The sequence below is a fragment of the Cimex lectularius genome, unplaced genomic scaffold, assembly GCF_000648675.2.
Source record: "Cimex lectularius strain Harlan isolate CLEC.00 unplaced genomic scaffold, Clec_2.1 scaffold70, whole genome shotgun sequence".
NCBI lineage: Eukaryota > Metazoa > Arthropoda > Insecta > Hemiptera > Cimicidae > Cimex > Cimex lectularius.
The window spans coordinates 1,358,067-1,378,788 of record NW_019392651.1 but is presented as its reverse complement, the minus strand read 5'-3'; the positions used below and the strand labels follow the sequence as shown (position 1 = coordinate 1,378,788).

Here is a 20,722-nt window from a genome sequence, read left to right as displayed (position 1 = left end):
AGAAAGGTTTGTCACCAAGGGAAAGTATGACTAACATATTCCACTATAAACAATTTTTTTTATTACGTTTGTTTGATATTTACAACTATACATATTGTATTATGTAAATATGTTCATATATGTTGAATTTGTCGTTTGAGATTCTTGTAGAAGTTGCCCACTGGCAACACTACTTATTGACAATTTAAAAAAGCAAAATTACTAGAAATTGGAACGGCGAATCATCATTGAAAAACGAACGTAGACTGAACGAATTAAAAATGGACTCGCTGAAACAAAAATCGAAATTCTAGGGATCTTCAAAGACGGGCGGTAGAAAAAATACAACTCAAATCGGAAAACATATTCGCATATTCTGGGAAAACATTTGGGCAAAGAGGCGTTGGATTTTTGATAAAACCAAAAATTAAGAAAAAAATTGAATTCGAAGGTTTTTCAGATAAATTGGAAATTCCACGCTCCTGTAGTGGAATCTGATGATATCGAAATTGAAAATTTCTATAGCGACTTGAAAAAAAATCTACAAAATTTAGAGCAATCCTATAGAAATAGAATTATTATTATGGGAGAGTTCAATAGTCAGGTTGGAAAAAGAATAATACCCGAGGAAAATGTGGTTGGCCTCTACGTTGTTTAAAACTTTAAAATTGACCTGCAACTCATGCAAGGGATCAATCTGATATGTGCAGATGGAATTTTGGATGGATGGGTTTGTGGAATATATTGTTTAATGGAATTTTATTAAATTAATCATTTGCACGGCACAATCGGTTGTCACATTTTTTCTTACTGTAGTACATACATATAAAAGGATTACCGCAGTTAATAAAAAACGCAGTTTCGTAATATTTAACAACGGTGTTTATTTTTTACGACAGTCACTCCGAGTTCAAGTTGCTGCCGTTGTAAACAAGCCATAAACGATCGTAAAAATAAAATTAGTACTGCTGGAAAACAAGATGTATTGCTGAAAGAAAGGAGGGGTAGAACACGATACGAAGCTCCCAATGTACTACAGTCCGTCTACTGGTAGTCCACGAACGCACCCAAGTCATAGATAATCTTGTCTTGAGCCGTGGGAAAAAGTCCGTGTCCTATCTGTAAAAAATTCTAAATGGAAGTGAAAGAAACGTCCGTTTTGGTATTCTTCGTCAACGGGAGAAAGGTATTTTCTGGAAATAATCTAACTACTTTTTAATTTAATTTTAATTGGTATTTCTGTACGTATTTATTCTATAAACTTGGAATTATGAATTGACTACAATACTACAAGATTTCGAAGCTTCAGTAATATAATTAACATTACATTTACGGCAACCTTCACTCTGAATTTCAATAATTCTAGAATTATTATTTATAGTTATTCAGATATCGTGAGATGCGGTCTGGTGTGATGTAGGTTTCAGACCGCATCTCACGATATCTGAATAACTATCGATTAACGGTCACTAATCTCTACATATTATTATTTATATTTTTATGCTACTTCAGTGATTTTAAAATAAACATGATCTTTCAGTTTAAGTTATTGTACTTCTTCGTATTAATTTCTATTAAGAAATGAACCTACCAGTAAAATACTGAAATTTGGCATAAGTTTTTAAAACGTGTACATATACTCAAAGATAAAAAAACCGGACACTCCTATTTTGTTGTTTAATTATGATTTGAAAGAAAATTCGCCAAAACACCAGAAAATCCTTTGGCGATAGATTGAAATTTAACAATTTATTCTAACACTAGATGATGTTCCGGTGTTTCAAACCATCATAATTAAATAATTTTGATTACAAATGAATTTTTGATTGTTTGGTCTTCCTGTTTAATTTGGTTTACATTAAAATACGTATGTTGTAATCAATATAACTATAAAAACATATAGTTTGAAATAACCAACAAAATAAATAAAATACGAGCGTCCGGTTTTTTTGTCTTTGAGTATATATTATTTTGTTTGCTAATAATAAATTAGGTTAATAACAAATAAGTTTATTTTTAATTTTACAATTATTATTGAATTCCTCCGTGAACTTTACAACCCCCAGCAGAAAGATTGTTGTAATGATCATCTTTAACACAGTTGTTATTAATGTTGAAGTAACAAATCCATTATATTATTTTCAATCCTTAATTAATAATAACTGATCAAATTATTTTGGGCGCAATTTGAAGATTTGCCGGTTAAACTTTATTTTTCGATTAATTAATGAAAGTTAACTATTACGTAAGCGTTATGTAAGATCTTTAAAGCCCTCCGATGTTGCTAGGGCTGACTGAGACAGGGATATAAGAAGCGACCTGAAGGTCTTTTGCACCTCTACCTGAGTAGATTTTTTTGTGGTAATAGTTCCTTGTGAAAAAGTTAGTAATCAACTACAGGCAGTCCATCATAAGAGAAACCACCTGAGGAAGAAAGAAGTTACTAAATATATTCAGCACGTGTTGCGGTTCATTGGTTGAATGATAATTCAAGGGATGGGAATAGGGATAAAAGAGATGGCCACAAGGCCTTCTGCACTCCAACTGAGTAGATCTATCCACCATTTTTACTCATTAGCACTTGTTAATCAACTTCCGTAGCCTTGCCATCAGCACTTAATGTAGGATCTTGCTTACCGCTTTTCCTCTACTAGTTGCAACAATCTGCACGTACATAAACCATCACCAAAACATAAAACGTGTTCAATCTTTTTAAAAAGATAGTTTCTACTCACTGTTGGCTATTTTCAATGATTCGGATTTCAAACTTATAGCTTATCACGTTGAAGGAGTTCTACAACCCCACGTCTCTCGACATGAATTGAAAGACTGATCCAATGAAAAGCTGGTTTTTAAGCTACTCAATTATCAACGTGCGAAAAGCGGGAATTATAACATAATTAAATATTTTATTAATAAATATTGTAAGAAATTAGTTATAAATTGGTGATTAATTTTTTCCTTTTATATATATTAATATAATATATAATAATATATAATTTATATATGGCCCTTCTATGATTCTTCTTCGCGTGATTAAGTCCTTGAGCCTGGGGTATTGTTCCACTAGGCTTTGGACTCATTGAGGATCCATTTTTGGGTTGTGTCCTTTTTTGTGGCTCGATGCAAGGGCAACAGCAAGGTTAATACTGGCTCATTTTTTGGCCTCTATGTCCCGATTGCCAGAGTCAGGTCTTTGGTGTCAGTGACTTCTGCCAGGGCTTCCATACAATTCCACCTTTTGCCTTCATCTCGCGTGAGGCTAAGGCTTTAAGTGCAGCCTGACTGTCAGAGAAAATGGTTATCTTCCAGGAATGTGCTCCTAGCTTTTTATTTCTCTGGCGCAGTGTCCAATTACTATAATATTAGATTGAAAAAATGTAGCGTATTTACGTTATTTAAGTTTAAGTCAGTTCGGTCTTCGGATTCTTCCAGAAGAATCCAACTCCCGTGCTTTTATCAGTTTTTGAGCCAACGTTATAACAGTGGGAGTTGGCCTTCAGAGGTGTTGCTTTGGCCCACAGTTCCCTTCCAAGTACATTGTACTTGATGGTGAAGTTATATTTTGGAGTAGTGTCATCGAATGATACGTCTAATATGGCATCTACCCATATCTCCTCCGTCAGTTTCCATTGTTCGTTGATATGTCCTGTCCTTGCAGATGGCTGTCCATTACTGAGCGACTGCTCAGGCTTCACCTTTGATTAAAAATTAGAGTGTTGGAAGTGTTGTTACCTCCAAGGCCGCAATTGGAGTTTGTACTATGGCTCACTGAGGCAAGCTTTTCCTTGAGTGCCACTTAGTACCCTGATCGCCTTGACCAGCAGAGTTTTGGTCCACCACATCACCGACCGATAAGTCAACATTAGACTTCTGCAACTCCCCCAGGCAATTTCGGCTCTCTGAGTAGTAGATGTGGATTCCTTGTGAATCGCTGATCTAGTGCGACGCCTAGATATACGGCTTCTTTGTAGAAGTTATAGTGTTCCGTTATGGTTTCCCCCCTAATGATGACCTTAAAACAGATCGAAAGATTGGCAGTGGGAATTGAATTTGTTTTCTCATCAAGACCATTTCGTGATTCAGATTAAATATGGTTGAGAAGAAAAGTGGTCGGTACAACTAAAATTTAAAACAGAATGTTACCTCTCCTCAACATTTTAACCTTTGTTGCCAACAGAGTTGGGCAATATCTAACTAATTCAATCATGATTAAGAATTTTGATTGAAGTTTAATCATGATTGAATTAGTCATGAGTAAATTAATCATTATGTGATTTAATCATAATTAATTCAATCATTAGGTATGACTAAATCATATAATGATTAATTTACTCATGACTAATACAATTATGATTAAACTTCAATCAAAATTCTTAATCATGATTGAATTAGTTTGATTTTGCCCAACTCTGGCTACAATGACCAACTTACTAAAATCCAACCGACTCCGGATAAAAATTTTGATATGAGAGTCGTGCTCAAGGCCAACCTTCAAAAATTGTTATCATAAACGAAAACTAAAGTTACATAATTATTCTACATGTCTATTTTATTACAATCAAGACCCCTAGATGGTGTATTTTCCAAATAATGTAGAAATCTCTCCTTTTAAGTGGAATAAATTTTAATTCAAAGAAATATTTTTTACATTGATCGGTTATGTAAACATATTTACTTTTCAAAGCGTAGCTTGTTATAGGATTTTTTTTATTTTATTTGATTATTATTGATTTTCGTTATGATGAAATAAATTTCTGTTAGAAATTTTTTTTAAAGTGATGAAGTGTATTTTTCATTTTTTGAGCACTCATTTGAACATGATTTATCGAAATTTAGTCATGACTAACTATATTGTGACTAAATTAGTCATGCCTCGTATTTAATTACTAGTCATGACTAATTTAGTCATCAATCACATATGGCGACTAATGACTAACAGTCTGAGTGATCAATCATTAATCATTAGACATGATTAATTTTTGCCCAACACTGGTTGCCAATCATGTGTTGGCAATCTTAAATCGTAGACCGTTTTGTGCGACTATTTCCGATTACAAGGATAACTATTTTTCTTAGACCGGAGCACTTTCTTATAGGACACGTTTACTAGCTCAGCTGGAATATGATTTTAACATCCTCCTCCACTCGCTGGATAGAAACGTTTGAGACACTGCATCAGATATTCTGGAGATGGTCGTCAAAATATCTAAATACGCTGATGCAGCGGAAAAAATGGCAGATTTATCAGTTTATTACAACATGGGAGGTGGTCCACCTAAGACTACGTGCACCTCTCCAATTGCATGGCCAATAGGCGGGGTACGGTAGATATTTCCCGGTCTCGACTCTTGAACTAGGTTCGTCAAGGTGCGTACTAAAGCCGGCACCTTTCTACCTTCTGTCCACAATTTACTAAGGCTTAATTTACACGTTGCCAGTAAGCCTTGGCAGTTGATCTTGCTATTCACACTACTCCTGCCAGTGTAACAGAAATATTGGGTTTACTCCCCCAACACTTTTTTTGAACTAGCACCTCGCTGCTTGCACGCGCAACAGGTCAATCTTGTTTAAGTTGCTTTTTTTCAGATTGCTTCATTGAAAAACATCGACTGTTTTTTGTTTTTATGTCTTTTTATTATGCAACCAACCCTGTACCTAAGTCCTTTACCCCTTTTCTTAGATTTGCATAACACTTGTCTATGTGCACACAATATTTTTGTGATAAAAGACAAATTGTCACAAGAGGTCAGCTGTTTTGACCACTACTTGCACAATGTAAACAAATAGTTAATTGCCAGTAGCTGGCACTAGTGAAAAGTGTACCTCAAGTTGCCTGCCAGTTACTTGCACCGCGTAATCAGCTTTGTCCATGACTGTGCCAATGCGGCCTCATGCCCAGTAGCTGTCAACGTGTAAATCAGACCCCCCCCCCCTTAGACTAAGGACTACTTCCGTTTTCTCTTTCTACATAGTTTCGTTCCCCGGATTACATTTTTCGTTTCATCCAGTTTTCTTTCGTTTCATTTAAATTTCTAGAAGTATAAAATTTTATTCGAAATTGGAGGACAGAATATTTAGCCCAGTAGTTTTGTAAACAATCATACCATTAAACATTATTAAAAAACAACTTTCAGAAATAATGGATAAACAACATTAATAAAACTAGTGACAGTGAAAATTTCAAACAAATACCACCCGGACGCACGCTCGCACACACATATATCTGTACGAAATAATATTTTTTTAAAATAAAAACTGTATTATCTTATCATGATAATATTGTTGTTGTTATTCTGTTCTATAGGTTATTAAGAACATTTATTTTGTATCTTGATCCACTCTACTCCACAAATGGGGACAAGATAAAACATAAAAATGTTAATGAGCCAGTTAGATATTGTACTAGAAAATAAAAATAAAATGTAATTCCAAAATGCAGAACAAAAAAAAATACAAAAACTCTTTTCTATAAAATCTTATGAAACATTTAATAAATTACCAAAAGAAATTAAACAACTGTAAACGGGGCGTCGGTGGCCGCAACGGTAGGCGTGGACATGGCGCCCATGACTATAAGGTAAAGGTCCCGGGTTCGAACGAACCCTCGTTACAAAAAAAAAAAAAAGGAACATAACTTACAATTAGACTTGTTCATCACTTTTTTTTAGACCATCCTCTTCCTTTAATTTTAACTGCAATTTTTTTTCTCAATATTTTTTCATATTGTGGTTTTTTAATATGTTTTTATTATCTTTTAGTACACACTTTGATGATAAATAATAATGTTATTTTTACAGTGTAATTTACCTTGCATAGGTAAACGAATAATTTTTATTGTTCTATAAAGCAGATTATTTAATGTATTTTATATTATCACGTTTACATGTAAATTATATTCCATGAAGAAGTAAAAGAGGTTCAAGAGACCTAAATCTATGTGGCTATATAAAACGTTCTTTCTCCCTCCATAATACATAAGAATAATAATTTTATTTATGACAATTATGATTATTGATATTTATATTTAAAAATTTACTTGAAATAATATACATATATATTTGCTTAGTGTTTATTGTCAAACTGTTTTTTCCATTTGCATTTTAAACTTTTAATCAATAAAAACAGGGATACAAAAAAAGAAAAGAAATTTGTATAGTTCACTGGTTATGTAACAAAGAAGAAAATGGTTGGACGGATGGAAGTTATTAAATTACAAATGGGAAAAACGATATAATACTGAGATACATTTTTATCATGTAATATGATCATGATGGAACCAACCGTTAGGTCTCAGGTTTTTCTCTCCTTAACAATAGTTCATAGTTGTTTTCTTGTATTTGCTTGTTCAATCCTCCTAGCCTGTGAAACCATTCACTAAAGGCAGTGAAATGCTGAAATTCATCGGGCAAGGACATACAGGCTAAGGATAATAGATCATTCCCAAGTTCATCCGTTACAGACCTCAACAAAATTAATAAATAATCCATTAATATTTAGCAGTCATAATTGACTGTATTCAATTAATTATATGTTTTATCTAAGGTCTTGGTTGAGATAAAAAAATTAGTATCACAATAGCTCAAGAAGTTAGAACAGAGGCGTACTGAGCTGAAAGTTGTGGGCTCGTATCCTGCTCATGACACTAACTTTTTCATCTCAGTCAAGACTTTAGATAAAAAGTATAACTAATTGAAAAAATTGTTTTTCATATTTCAATTGGAAATTTATTTAAATAACATTGTGCTATGAATTTAATATTTTTTTAAATGATCAATATTATAATTTTTAACAGGTAGTTGACCATAGTGCAGATCCAGAATGGACTCTTATACATTATTTAAGAAAAAAGTGTATCCTTTTGCAAATAACTTCAACAAATAATTCTAGATTTAAAAAAATGCTAATAAAAAATTGTTTAAAATTTTTTCTTAATAAATATACTATTTACTAGTGAGATTATGTGGGACAAAACTAGGCTGTTCAGAAGGAGGATGTGGAGCCTGTACAGTGATGGTTTCAAAATATGACAGAAAGAAAAATCACCCCATGTATCCTTATATTGCATTCATTATTGCATAGTCGTAATATTTTCATTAAATATTTTAAAATTTTTCTGAACGTCAACAAATTAAGACATTTTACGGTAAATGCGTGTCTTACTCCTGTTTGTGCAATGCATGGACTTGCAGTCACAACTGTAGAAGGTATTGGGAGTGTGAAGACAAAATTACACCCTGTACAAGAGAGGATTGCTAAGTCACACGGATCGCAGTGTGGGTTTTGTACTCCAGGAATTGTTATGTCGATGTATACATTGCTCAGAAATCACAAGAATGTCCCAACTCTGACAGATATGGAGACAGCTTTTCAAGGTATAAACTTTAAAGTTCAACCTCTTAATCAATCATTGTGTTTCTTTTCTTTTTTTTTAAGGAAATTTATGTAGATGCACTGGGTATCGTCCAATTTTGCAGGGATATATGGCATTTCTTGAGGAATACGAAAGAAGCTGGATGGTGAATGGTTCAGAAGAGAGTATTATTAATGGAGACTGCACCATGGGAAAACTGTGCTGCAAGAACAATGGGATTGAACAAAATGGTTGCAATAACTCAATTGAAAGTGAACATGAATTTTCAACAAAGCCATATGATCCAACTCAGGAACCGATATTTCCTCCAGAATTAGCAGTAAGGAAATTAATATAACACAAATGAAAATGTTTTTCATATTGTGCTGTTTTCAGATCTCTGATAAATACGATAAAGAATATTTGATCTTCCAAGGTCCGAGGGTGTCTTGGTATCGTCCAATTACACTCAAAGAGCTGATCTTTCTAAAGAGTAAACATCGTGATGCTAAAATTGTCAATGGAAACACTGAGATTGGTATGCTGTTCTAAAACATTGATTGTTTATTTAATTAATGTGTAACCTTGTTTATTGCAGGAGTAGAAGTAAAATTTAAAAACTGCCTATATCCAACTCTTATATCGCCGAATGTAGTCAATGAACTTTTAAGCATAAGTATTGATATGTATGAAGATAAAAAGTATGTAAAAGTTGGCTCTGCGGTAACATTAAGCCAATTGGAAGATTATTTGATTCAATTGATAAATGATGAACCAGGTATTCAAACAATCAAATATCAGTGTGAAAGTTCATTTATTTTGTAAAATGTTTAATGAATATTTAGAATGGAAGACCAGGATTTTTCAAGAGATTTACAGCATGCTTCAACTATTTGCTGGGAAACAAATAAGAAACACTGCGGTGAATATATATTTATATTATCAATACTATTTGAAAAGAAGAGCAATTTTTTTTTTAGACTGTTGCTGGAAATATAATGACAGGCAGCCCAATTTCTGATTTAAACCCTACATTTATGTCTGTGGGGTGCAAAATGTTGTTCCTTTCTAAAAGTAGGTTAATTAATATAGTTTCAAGTTTGGTAATTTGATTTAAAGTTTGTCTCATTATATCATCCATCATCTAAAATGTAAAGAATAACTTTTCTACAATAAGCATGATTCATATGATTACAGGCGGTTCAAGAGTTGTGGAAATGGATTCAAATTTTTGGACTGGGTATAGAACAAATATTGTTAAACCAGAAGAAGTGCTATGCAACATTTTTATCCCTTTTACATCAAAAGTGTGTATTTTATACTGTAGTTAATTATACAACATTTATGATATTTAACAATAATTGGGTTATTAGCAACAATATTTCAAAGCTTACAAACAATCTAAAAGAAGGGATGATGATATTGCAATTGTAAATGGTGCATTTTTCTTAGAAATTGAAAGATGTGTCATTAAAAAAATCCGAATAGCATATGGAGGCATGGCTCCAACTACCATCATGGCACTGAAAACATGCTCAGCATTGAGGGGGCAGTAAGTATTTTCTTTTAATTTTGATAAATTGTTTTCATTTACTTACAAGTATTTTTTAAGAGAATGGAATGAAAAGTTATTTTCAAAATCAGCTTCCGGTTTAATAGAGGAACTGACACTATCTGATGATGCTCCAGGTGGAATGGTGCAATATAGAAGAACTTTAATGATAAGGTTATAAATAAATTACACATAATGCCTGATAATACTAATTATATATTTTTTAGCTTGTTCTTCAAGTTTTTTTTAGCTATTTCTGATATACTTAATAAAGTTGGGTTTGATGTTGCTTTACCAAAGTCATATTTGAGTGGACAGTATCAATTTAAAAATCTTACACCAAGTGGATCTCAATATTTCTCCAAGGTTTGTTTGCACAATGAAATTTTGGTTTTAAATATTTTTAATTATTGACCAATTGCAGGTGCCATCCAGTCAAGAAAAATACGATACTGTTGGTCGCCCAATTGTTCATTTGTCTGCATACAAACAAGCATCAGGTAAGTGTTACAGTTACTTGTATTTTCTCTTAAACTATAGTTTGAAATTTAAGGGGAAGCAATTTATTGCGATGACATGCCATCATTTGAAAATGAGGTTCATCTCAGTCTTGTAACAAGTACTAAAGCACATGCAAGGATCTTATCAATTGATCCAGCTGAGGCACTTTCTATCCCTGGTGTTGTTGATTTCATCTCAGCAAAAGATATTGAGAAGGGGCGAAACTGTGTAGGGCCGATTGTTCATGATGAAGAAGTGTTTGCATCAGAAATTGTATTGCTTTATTGTAATAAAGATACAGGGCTATTGATTAATATTGGAATTTATTAATAGGTCAATTGTCATGGCCAGTTGATTGGAGCTGTTGCTGCGATTGATCATCTAACAGCAAGTAGAGCAGCTAAGCTAGTGAAGGTCACTTATGAGGATCTAAAACCGGTCATCATAACAATGGAGGTAAAAATAAATAATGTAATTGAATTTAATAGTCATTTAATAAATTTTTTTTAAACAATTGAAACAAAAAGTGAACTGTTCAATTCAGCATAATACCTGCTACTCCATTTGGATGGATGATAGCACATTAAATGAGAAATGTTTTAGCAATAACAGGTTTATTTTAGTAACAAACGCTAGTTGATCTCTGTTTTTCTAGGAAGCGATTGCCTATAATTCTTATTATCCCGGATCACCCGCTATAGTTAAGCAAGGAGATGTGGAAAAAGAATTTGAAAGAGCAGAATTCATGATAGAAGGTGAATTGAGGATTGGAGGCCAGGAACATTTTTACTTGGAGACACAAGCCACAATAGTTAATCCAAAAATAGAAGATGATGAGCTTGAAATATTTTGTTCTACACAGCATCCACATGACTTACAAGTATTAACATATTTGTTATTTATATGAAGGACAATAAAATTGAAATATTTATTATTGCACTTTTAGCTTTTAGCTGCACATGTTCTTGGGATTCCATCAAACCGGATTGTATGTAGGGTCAAAAGAATAGGCGGAGGCTTTGGGGGCAAGGAAAGTAGATCTTGCTTTCTAGGATTGCCTGTAGCTGTAGCAGCACACAAGTATTCTTTATTGCTTAATAATAAGTTTAAATAAAAAAACAATTTGTGAATTTTCAGACTTCAGAGGCCCGTAAGGTTTTCATTAGATAGAGATGAGGACATGGTAATCACTGGTCATAGACACCCATTTCTTGCAAGGTACCAAGTTTCATTTACATCACAGGGCAAGATCACTGGTTGCGTCATGAAATTATACTGCAATGCAGGCTCTTCCTTAGATTTATCAGATGATGTAAGTATATTTTGTTAAAAAGGGTTACAAATAATTATAATGATTTATCGAATTGTAGGTCATGGCACGAGCTATGCTCCACTGCATGAATGCTGCAAATATTCCAAACATTACCTGTTATGGCTATGTGTGCAAAACGAACTTACCTTCAAATACTGCTTTTAGAGGATTTGGTGCTCCACAAGCGATGCTAGTAGGGGAAATCATTATAGCACAGATAGCAGAAAAATTAGAAATGGATGTCAACAAAGTATTATTCCTTTCCTGATTAACACAATAAATTAAATGTTCATCAGTTTGATTTTTGACAGGTGCATGAAGTTAATCTATTTAAGGAAGGAGATTACACATTCTTTGGTGAAAAGTTAACAAATTGCAATATTGGAAAATGTTGGGATGATTGTTTAACAACTTCTGATTATAAAAATAGGAAAAAATTGATTGATAGATTTAACAGGTATGTTGATTAATTTCAGAACTTGTCATAAGATTTGTTTAAAAATTAATGATTTTGCAGTGAACATAAGTACAGAAAACGTGGTGTGGCAGTAATCCCAACTTTTTATGGTGTCGGCTTCTCGACATCTTTTCTTGAACAAGCTGGAGCATTAGTTTTAGTTTATGTGGATGGTGCTGTTCTTATCTCTCACGGAGGAACAGAAATGGGCCAAGGTCTGCACACTAAAATGATTCAGGTAGCGAGCCGTGCACTTGGGGTGTCTGTTGAATACATTCACATATCTGAGACAGCAACAGACAAAGTGCCAAATGCTTCCCCAACTGCAGCCAGTTTTTCATCAGATCTCAATGGAATGGCTATTTTGGTTCGTATTTTCCCCTTCTCAAAGATAAAACAAATCATCCATTTTTTGCTGAATTTTAGAGAGCTTGTGAAACTATTAAAAAAAGATTGGAACCCATAATAGCAAAAGACCCAAAAGGAAGCTGGAAGGAATGGGTGAAAGCAGCGTATCTTCAAAGAATTTCATTATCTGCCTGTGGATTTTATCAGTAAGCTTTTTTACTTTTTCTAATAATTGGCAAATATTTTTGGTTTTATATTTATTAATAATTTAAAATATTTTCTTAGTGATCAGCAATAATACATTGAGAATAATGTATAATTTTTTAAAATCACAGATTACATTCTTAAAAACATACAAATATAACCTACAAAAAAATGTTCATTTGCAGCTCTCCTAATGAACCTATTGACCCAAGAAAAACAAAAGGTCAAGTATTCAATTACTTTACTTATGGAACAGCATGCTCAGAAGTAGAGATCGACTGCCTCACTGGTGACCACCAGGTAGACATACATTTCCTTATTTTGATAACCATAATATATTTATTATTTATTTGTAGGTAATTAGAACTGATATAGTAATGGATGTAGGAGAGAGTTTGAACCCAGCGATTGATGTTGGCCAAATCGAAGGTGCTTTCATGCAGGGATATGGTTTATTCACAATGGAAGAACTTGTAACATCACCTACTGGTGTGTTGTATTCCAGAGGGCCTGGAACCTACAAAATACCATCATTCGCTGACATCCCTTCTCAATTCAATGTTACACTGTTGAAGGGAAGTTCCAATCCAAGAGCAGTCTATTCATCCAAAGTAAAATTCTGTTTTTAACATATTTTTAACATATCGCATAATTTATTAAACGGAATTTGTTTTTATTGTAGGCTGTAGGAGAACCACCTTTGTTTCTTTCGGCTTCAGTATTTTTTGCAATCAGAGATGCCATAAAAGTTTATAGAAAGGATAATGGTTTTTATGACCCGTTCGAGTTCAATTCACCTGCAACCTGTGCAAGGATCAGAATGGCTTGTGCAGATAACATAATAAAAATGGTATGGCTTTTGTAAATTAATGGCCTTATTAAAGAAATTAAGCTTATTTTACTTTACAGCTCCCAGAATCACCTAAAACAGGAAATTTTGTGCCATGGAATGTTGAACCTTAGCTTTAAGGCTTAAATACATATTGCATTTTTTATATAGATAGTTAATAGTATTTTAGTTACAGTATTTTTCATAAAGACTAAATGAAAGTTAAATTTAGAATTCAAAATTATGTATGATATATACCACATAATTTATTTTTCATTTCACATACCAGGGTGTATTTGACAGTATTTTGTAATGTAACTAACATTCCTATGTGCCATTAGTAAATGTGTTACTTGTTAAGCCTACTTCTTCTTCCTCTTACTGGTTTAGCCTAACCATTTGTGTTAAATCATCCAATGTTCAAATTAGTAACACACAAACTCAATACATGCTTCTTATATAGAGCAGTGTTGCATGGCAGCCATTTTGACTCAATAAAATCTAATTACTTTCTTTTGAAGTTTCTTTATTTTGTTCCTTTGTTATTTTTGTCCATCCCCCCCAAAAAAAGTCTGTAAAAATCAGGTTAGTTGGTTCTGTTTTGCCAAAAGTTGGTATTATATTGGTAGTTTCATATAACCTCATAGTTAAAATATCCTCATTAAAAAATTTAATGATTACAAAATTTCATAATTTGTAATCTTTAAATATTTTTTTAATGAGGGTATTTCAACTAAGAGGTTATATAAACCTCAGGGTGAAAGAAAACAAATTTAAAATTTAATTTACATGTGTTAGATGTTTATGTCTTTCTGCCATAAGAAAATATTAATGTGCATTTCCAACCAAACTGTGTGAAGTATTTTACATAGAGCAAACATAATTACTTACATATATAACATTTTAAATTAATATACATACATATTATACATATATTATAATATGTGTATTGTTATGTATTGGATTGGTGCGAAATTAATGCAGGTGTTGAAAATTTGTTTTATTTTCGCAGATGCTTGTCATATAAACAAAGCTAAATCTTCAAATCTAATTTAGGTTTATAATAAAAATTTTTACCTGTTATTTTTTATACAAAATATTTAAGTTTATATTGAATTTTATAAGAATGAGGACCTGAGAAATCAAATATGTCCAAACTAGATTTTCGCCAAATTTTTTTGTACGGATTTAAACTTGGGCGAAGTTCGGCCCAAACCGAGCATAACATCAATACAGTTGGGGGGTAGGGAAGCATTAGCGAATGCACGGTCCAGCGATGGTTCCAGAGATTTCGTCTCGGAGATTTCGGTACTAAGTCAAGGAAGGTCGTGTTATAGTCGGGTTTGTGCAAAAATAATGGAATAAATAAACTTTGCCTTCCGTTGTGGATGACGACCAACTGAAAACGTTGATTGAAGAAAATTCCCGTAAGACAACACGGGAAATTGCGGAAGAGCTTAAGGATGACCGCTCAACCGTTGTTCGCAATCTGGAACTAATTGGTAAAGTAAAGAAGCTTGACAAGTGGGTGCCGCACGAACTACCGAAGCCCAAAGAAATCGAACCTTTGAAATTTGCAAGTCTCTTCTGTTGCAACATCAACATGATCCATTTCTCGATCGAATCATCATGCGATGAAAAATGTATTCCGTACGATAACAGGAGGCGTACAGGTCAGTGGTTGGACAAGGACGAAACGCCAAACTTCCCGAAATCAAATGTGCACCCAAAAAAGTTATGGCGACTATTTGGCAGTGCACTTGTGGGGTTGTTTACTACAGTTTCCTGAATTATGGTGCAACTATCACAGCAGAGAAATATTATCAAGAAATTGACAAAATGCACGGACGTCTTTGTCCTGCATTGGTGAACAGTAAGGGGCAATGCCAACTCTGAGGAAACTTAAGGACTTAGGATATGAAACCTTACCGCACCCTATGCGGAATAAAAGCGCTTACACGTTGGCAAAGATGTACAGATTGTGATGGAAAATATTTCGAATACATTTTCTTTATTTTATAAAAATTAAAAATTGTTTTTTCTGCCTTTTAAAAACCTCTATTATTTTTGTATCAGCCCAATATTATACCATAATATATTTCTTTTTTTAAATAAATTTTTGAGTTAAGTTTCATGAATGGTATTTGAAGGGCCGGTGTGGGGAGGAGCTGCTGGAGTCAGTTGAGTACAGTTGTGAGCCGGATGGGTTGTAGCTAAAGCCAGTAATGAGTGAAGAGCCTTATGCAGCTGTTGAGAGTTAGATGAGTGTAGAGGATGAGTTCTATTAAAGTACACTGGCTGGTTGTAGCTAGTGCTTATGGCTTGCTCCACTGGTGGCATCTCTTGATTGGCTTGAGCCCCCGCTTATATACCGGCGTGCTACATGCTCAAAACTTTAGTTAACCATAGGCAGCCACTACACAAGAAATAAAAATCGGTCACGTATAAACGTTATTTTATGAGGAAAGAAAATTAGACGTTTTGTATTGTGTGAGGTGTGGAGGGACCGACCGAGAGGTTAGAACTTCCGATTCCTGTTAGCCATGCTTGCATTATTGGGTTCCAATCCTAGTAATGCTCTTGGAATTTTAAAAGAAAATTAGTTGAAAAGTACTGTATTGACCCGTTATTATTGACTTAGTGACTAGAAAGTTAAAAAAATAAATAAATACAAATGTAGGATAACTCAGGATTGGTCTTATAGGAAACCGCGATGGAGTGGTTTTGACGGGCGTTCACCGAGAACGAACTGCAGATTACAAAGCGAGAGTAAATCTAGTGTGGAGATGGAAAGCATTATGTTTTACATCTTTCTGGTTTTGGCCGGTGAGTCCCAATCATCTAATGATTTCCTTGGCGGCTGTATTAATTACATTAACCGCAAAGCCGAATTACATTTAGTGACATGTAATGATGTCATTAATATGTGTATAATTGTATAAATATATAATCCTTATATGTATTTAGTAGGCATAATGGAATGTATTAAGTATTTAAATTCATTATACTTTTTATCTAAGGTTTTGGTTGAGATGAAAAAGCTAGTGGCACGAGCGGGATTCGAACCCACGGACCTTCAGCTGAATATGCCGCTGCTCTAACCACTTGAGCTATCGTAACTTAGATCCTCTCGAATACCAATTCCACATCTTCGTAAGTCTGCTTGTATAGACGTAGGTTTGTAATGTATCAAAATTATGTTTGCACATTAAAAAAGGAAAGAGAAATAACTTAATAAATATAGTCAAAGCAAGAAAATGGAAACGAAGTAGGAATTAGTTTAATGCGAAGAACAAAAAAAAAGGGGACTCATTAATGATCCTTTTTTTGTGGCAAGATGCTGGCCTACAGTCGGTTCGGGGCTTGTTGCTCTATTACTCAATAAATAAAATACAATTAGCCGAAATACAAATAAATAAATACAATACACGTATATCTACAAATAAAAAACAAATAAAAACAATAAATGAAAACAAACATATATCTTAGATCGTTTAACGTCATTTTATTCTCTTTAATACAATTATTAATAAACAGTAATAATACAATAATTTAATATATACATAAATACAATAAAATTACATAAACCTAATAAAAGAACGAAATTACGAAGATTAAATGTTCAACAAACAATTAAATAACTATGCCTTTAGCAGAGCTATAGTAAGCGGCACCTGCCTGGCTGAGGTGGTATTATTGAACCGATTTATATATACACATGTACTGTGAGGAAAGAGAGAAAAAGAAACACAAAAGAAAATAGAAATAATTGAAGTGTATAATTTCACCAATCTACTAAAAAAATTGTTGAAATATCAAGTTAATCTATATAAGTAATTAATTAATATTTATGAAAGGTATTGGTCGAGATAAAAAAGTCAGTGTCACGAGCGGCATTCGAACCCACAATCTTCGGCTAAATACGCCGCTGCTCTACCACTTGAGCTCGTGACACTGACTTTTTTATATCGACCAATACCTTTCATAAATATTAATTAATTGAAAAATGTTAATTGGTCAATCGGACCACGAACTGTAATGGATTTAATAATTAAACAAGTATATCTTCACGAAAACTCTCTGTGGCCATTTCATTTGTCGCCGAGAATCAGCGGCGTATTTAACCGAAGATCGTGGGTTCGAATCCCGCTCGTGACACCTACTTTTTTATCTCAAACAATACCTTTCATAAATATTAATTAATTGAAAAATCAATCGGAGTTAATTGGACCACGAACTGGTATAAAAGTAATGTAAACAGGACTTTTTAAGAAATTATGTAAAATTGATTAATTAATACTATTTTCATTAAAAGACCTAGAAACTATAGGTTTCAAAGTTGTGAATAGAGGTTCATAATTTTTAAATTTTAAATTACTAATTAAAGTTTTAAAGTCTAATGAACTGGACAAGTTCGACATATTCCTAAAAAGCTCAATGAGCAACTGAGTGTTTTCTTTAGAATTGGTTTTAAATCCGATCATTTTTTAATATAAAATTATCCTGCTTAAGAGTTGTTTAATGAAAATAGTTGGGTTTTGCAATAAAACGTTCTAATTCCAAGAGCAGTGAAGCAGGCTATGAAGTTTATATACAACATTTATTAACAATTCAGTTTTATTAGTGTCAAGTATGCAGAACTTATTAATTAATTATACACAATTTTAAAATATAACAGTGCTGTCAAAAATTGATGAATATCCAATTTGTCCCGGGGGGGGGGAGGGCTTCCAAATGATGACATTGGCTAATGCGGGCTTTATGTACAGGGCGGGTAATGATTGACCGGTTGTGTACGGGTTTCAACCTATTTCGGTAACTGTTATGTACATTGGTGTTTGTACTTATAACGTCAATTACGATTGGACGTTGACGAAACTATAAAAACAAAGAATAAATGGGATTATCAACTGGATAAAAATTTATAATGCTTATACTTTGTTCTTAAGTATAATTCAGATTAGGAAAAAAAGCAAAAAACTCGAGATCCGATAGCGTAAGATTATTACGGTCAAAGGATACGCCCATTCTCATATTTTTTCTTACAAGAACAACATAAAAGGATGTAATGAATTCAACCTTCGGGAAAACAGATTTTCACTGACAAGCGGCTTCAAAGCTCCACGATGAATGTTTCCCAAAATACTCCACGAATTCTCTATTATCTAGGGTCAAATCGAAAAAAAAGATTTAATGGAGAATTATTTTTGTCAAAAGGAATCAATGTTTCATTTGAAGCTCATTTTTTGACGTACCTTTCCTCGTATTTTTAATCTTTGAGTAAGACTAATTATTGAATACATGGGTGAGATGGCAATTTTTTTTTTCAATTATAAGCAACAAACAATACCTTGAATTATGCCTTCAAATCTAAATATTATTTCAATATCTCATCAACCCATCTGCCATTATTCAATATCTTTTCTCTAGCTCGATGATCTTCAGAGGCAAGAATTCAACATGAGGTGCTTTTGCTACGAAAGAATGAGGAATCGAACCTGACACACCTATGAGAGAGCCTCTGGCCTGACTCATTGCTTGATGTACATAATGAATTTTGAAAATATAAATCATTAGAAAAATAAAAAGAATAGCAATAATCAATGTAACTGTACTCTCGATTTAGTAGAGTACAACAAGCTGAATGATCATTGTTCTTCAAACTCTAGGCTATCTCCTGTTAGGAGTTTTAACTATTTTATTAGCGTATGGAGAACAAAAAAGAAAGTAGGAGCTAATTAAAGAACTTCCAACCCGACAAGAATTTCAATACATAAGCCGAGCAAACTCTCATTACCTTTAGATTTGTGCCCCGAAGACGAACAAGACCGTCGAGGGAGGGTTTGCTCAAATATTCATGAGGCTACAATTTAAATGGCCATCGACGTTGCCCTAATCCCCGGCTGTAACGCAGTCGGATCCCCGATCTACAAATCCCCACGAGCAATAGTATAGCTCTCGACCAATTGCTTCTCTGTAAATCCCCACACAATTAAATAATAATTAGGCTAGATATGCTCACAGTTCTCGTCCTATTCTCTCAGCTGAGGGTGCTTTAACCAAGGAGAGAAAGATCTTCAAAACGTATTTTTGTTTATGCCAGTGTTACAATTGGTTGGATGCTTTTAGAAGTTACCCTTGAAATTTAAAGAAACATTTCCGTAAGATTTCACATTTGTGTTTTTCAGTATTTACAATAAGCTATTCTTGAATGGTAGATGTGCATTTCTTTTTTTGCACAAACGTATATACTAGCACGATGAACTTCAGAACAGATATCACCATACCACAATGTACCACACATTTAACCAAATTACATTTCCCCTCCTTCAATAACACAAGGGTAAAACAAAAACAACCACAGGATAAAACCCTGGATATATTTTATGACATGATGTTCACATGTAAAGATACGTTTATTTAATACAGTTTATTAATTATGTTGGGTATAATTACAAATTTTATTCAGAAATATTCTATTGAACTCGAAAACGTTTGCCAATAATCTTTCTGTCGATCCTCTGCTACCTTGGATAGTGCCCTTAATTTCTGTCCCCAAAATACTAGAACCCAGTTTGGTTTTATACCTTTCCATTCTGGCACAACAATTCCATCATACCATTGACAAAATTCTCGTAGCAATAAAAAGTTTCACTTCTATTGCTTCTAAACGATGGCTTTAAGAAATTTAATTACAAGTAAATAAAGCCACTGATGCTTGATAGTATATACAAGTTGTTCAATCGTTGAAATTCTTAAAAAAAAAAAAAAAAAAAAAAAAAAAAAAAAAAAAAAAAAAAAAAAAAAAAAAAAAAAACTTTTTTCTAAAGTTCACTAGTTTCGTGGTCCGCTTGACCAATTGAAAAATGGCAAAAAGGAGGGAAATTCAAAAGTTGTGGTTGAAATGGGAAGTTAGTGTCCGAGTGGATCGAAGGCACGATAGCTCAGGTGGTAGAGTAGCGGCGTATCTAGCCGAAGGTCGTGGGTTCGAATCCCGCTCGTGACACTGACTATTTTATCTCAACTAAAAACCTTAATTAATTTTCTTCAAAGTTACGTATTTCTGATTTGACACAATCTCTTCTTCCATCTCTTAATGTCCAATGTTAGGTAAACAGTAATACATATTATAGAAAACAAAATGATACAAAATATGATGATAAAGTCTACAAAGTAATAATTAGTCC

The 20,722-nt window shown here is 33.4% G+C and overlaps 1 protein-coding gene across 1 annotated transcript; it reads left to right on the top strand.

Annotated features, from left to right (window-relative positions):
- Positions 1-967: 967 nt before the first annotated feature.
- Positions 968-14,051, top strand: LOC106667742 (xanthine dehydrogenase). The gene is made up of 27 exons (XM_014395877.2): positions 968-1,165; positions 7,775-7,832; positions 7,934-8,030; positions 8,116-8,354; positions 8,416-8,672; positions 8,729-8,870; positions 8,931-9,110; positions 9,178-9,254; positions 9,313-9,406; positions 9,530-9,639; positions 9,706-9,884; positions 9,945-10,058; positions 10,112-10,250; positions 10,309-10,384; positions 10,438-10,658; positions 10,719-10,841; positions 11,041-11,265; positions 11,332-11,465; positions 11,523-11,697; positions 11,756-11,947; positions 12,009-12,154; positions 12,215-12,521; positions 12,581-12,708; positions 12,892-13,006; positions 13,063-13,317; positions 13,389-13,556; positions 13,616-14,051. Exons 1-27 carry the CDS (start codon positions 1,115-1,117, stop codon positions 13,667-13,669), a joined length of 4,056 nt encoding a protein of 1,351 aa, XP_014251363.1. The 5' UTR covers positions 968-1,114; the 3' UTR covers positions 13,670-14,051.
- The last annotated feature ends 6,671 nt before the right edge of the window (positions 14,052-20,722 follow it).

Excerpts from the sequence above, each read along its gene's own strand:
- LOC106667742 (XM_014395877.2), top strand. The coding sequence starts at position 1,115 with ATGGAAGTGAAAGAAACGTCCGTTTTGGTATTCTTCGTCAACGGGAGA. Across the intron at positions 9,407-9,529 it reads AATGTTGTTCCTTTCTAAAA|GCGGTTCAAGAGTTGTGGAA; the intron begins GTAGGTTAATTA and ends ATATGATTACAG. Across the intron at positions 11,698-11,755 it reads CCTTAGATTTATCAGATGAT|GTCATGGCACGAGCTATGCT; the intron begins GTAAGTATATTT and ends ATCGAATTGTAG.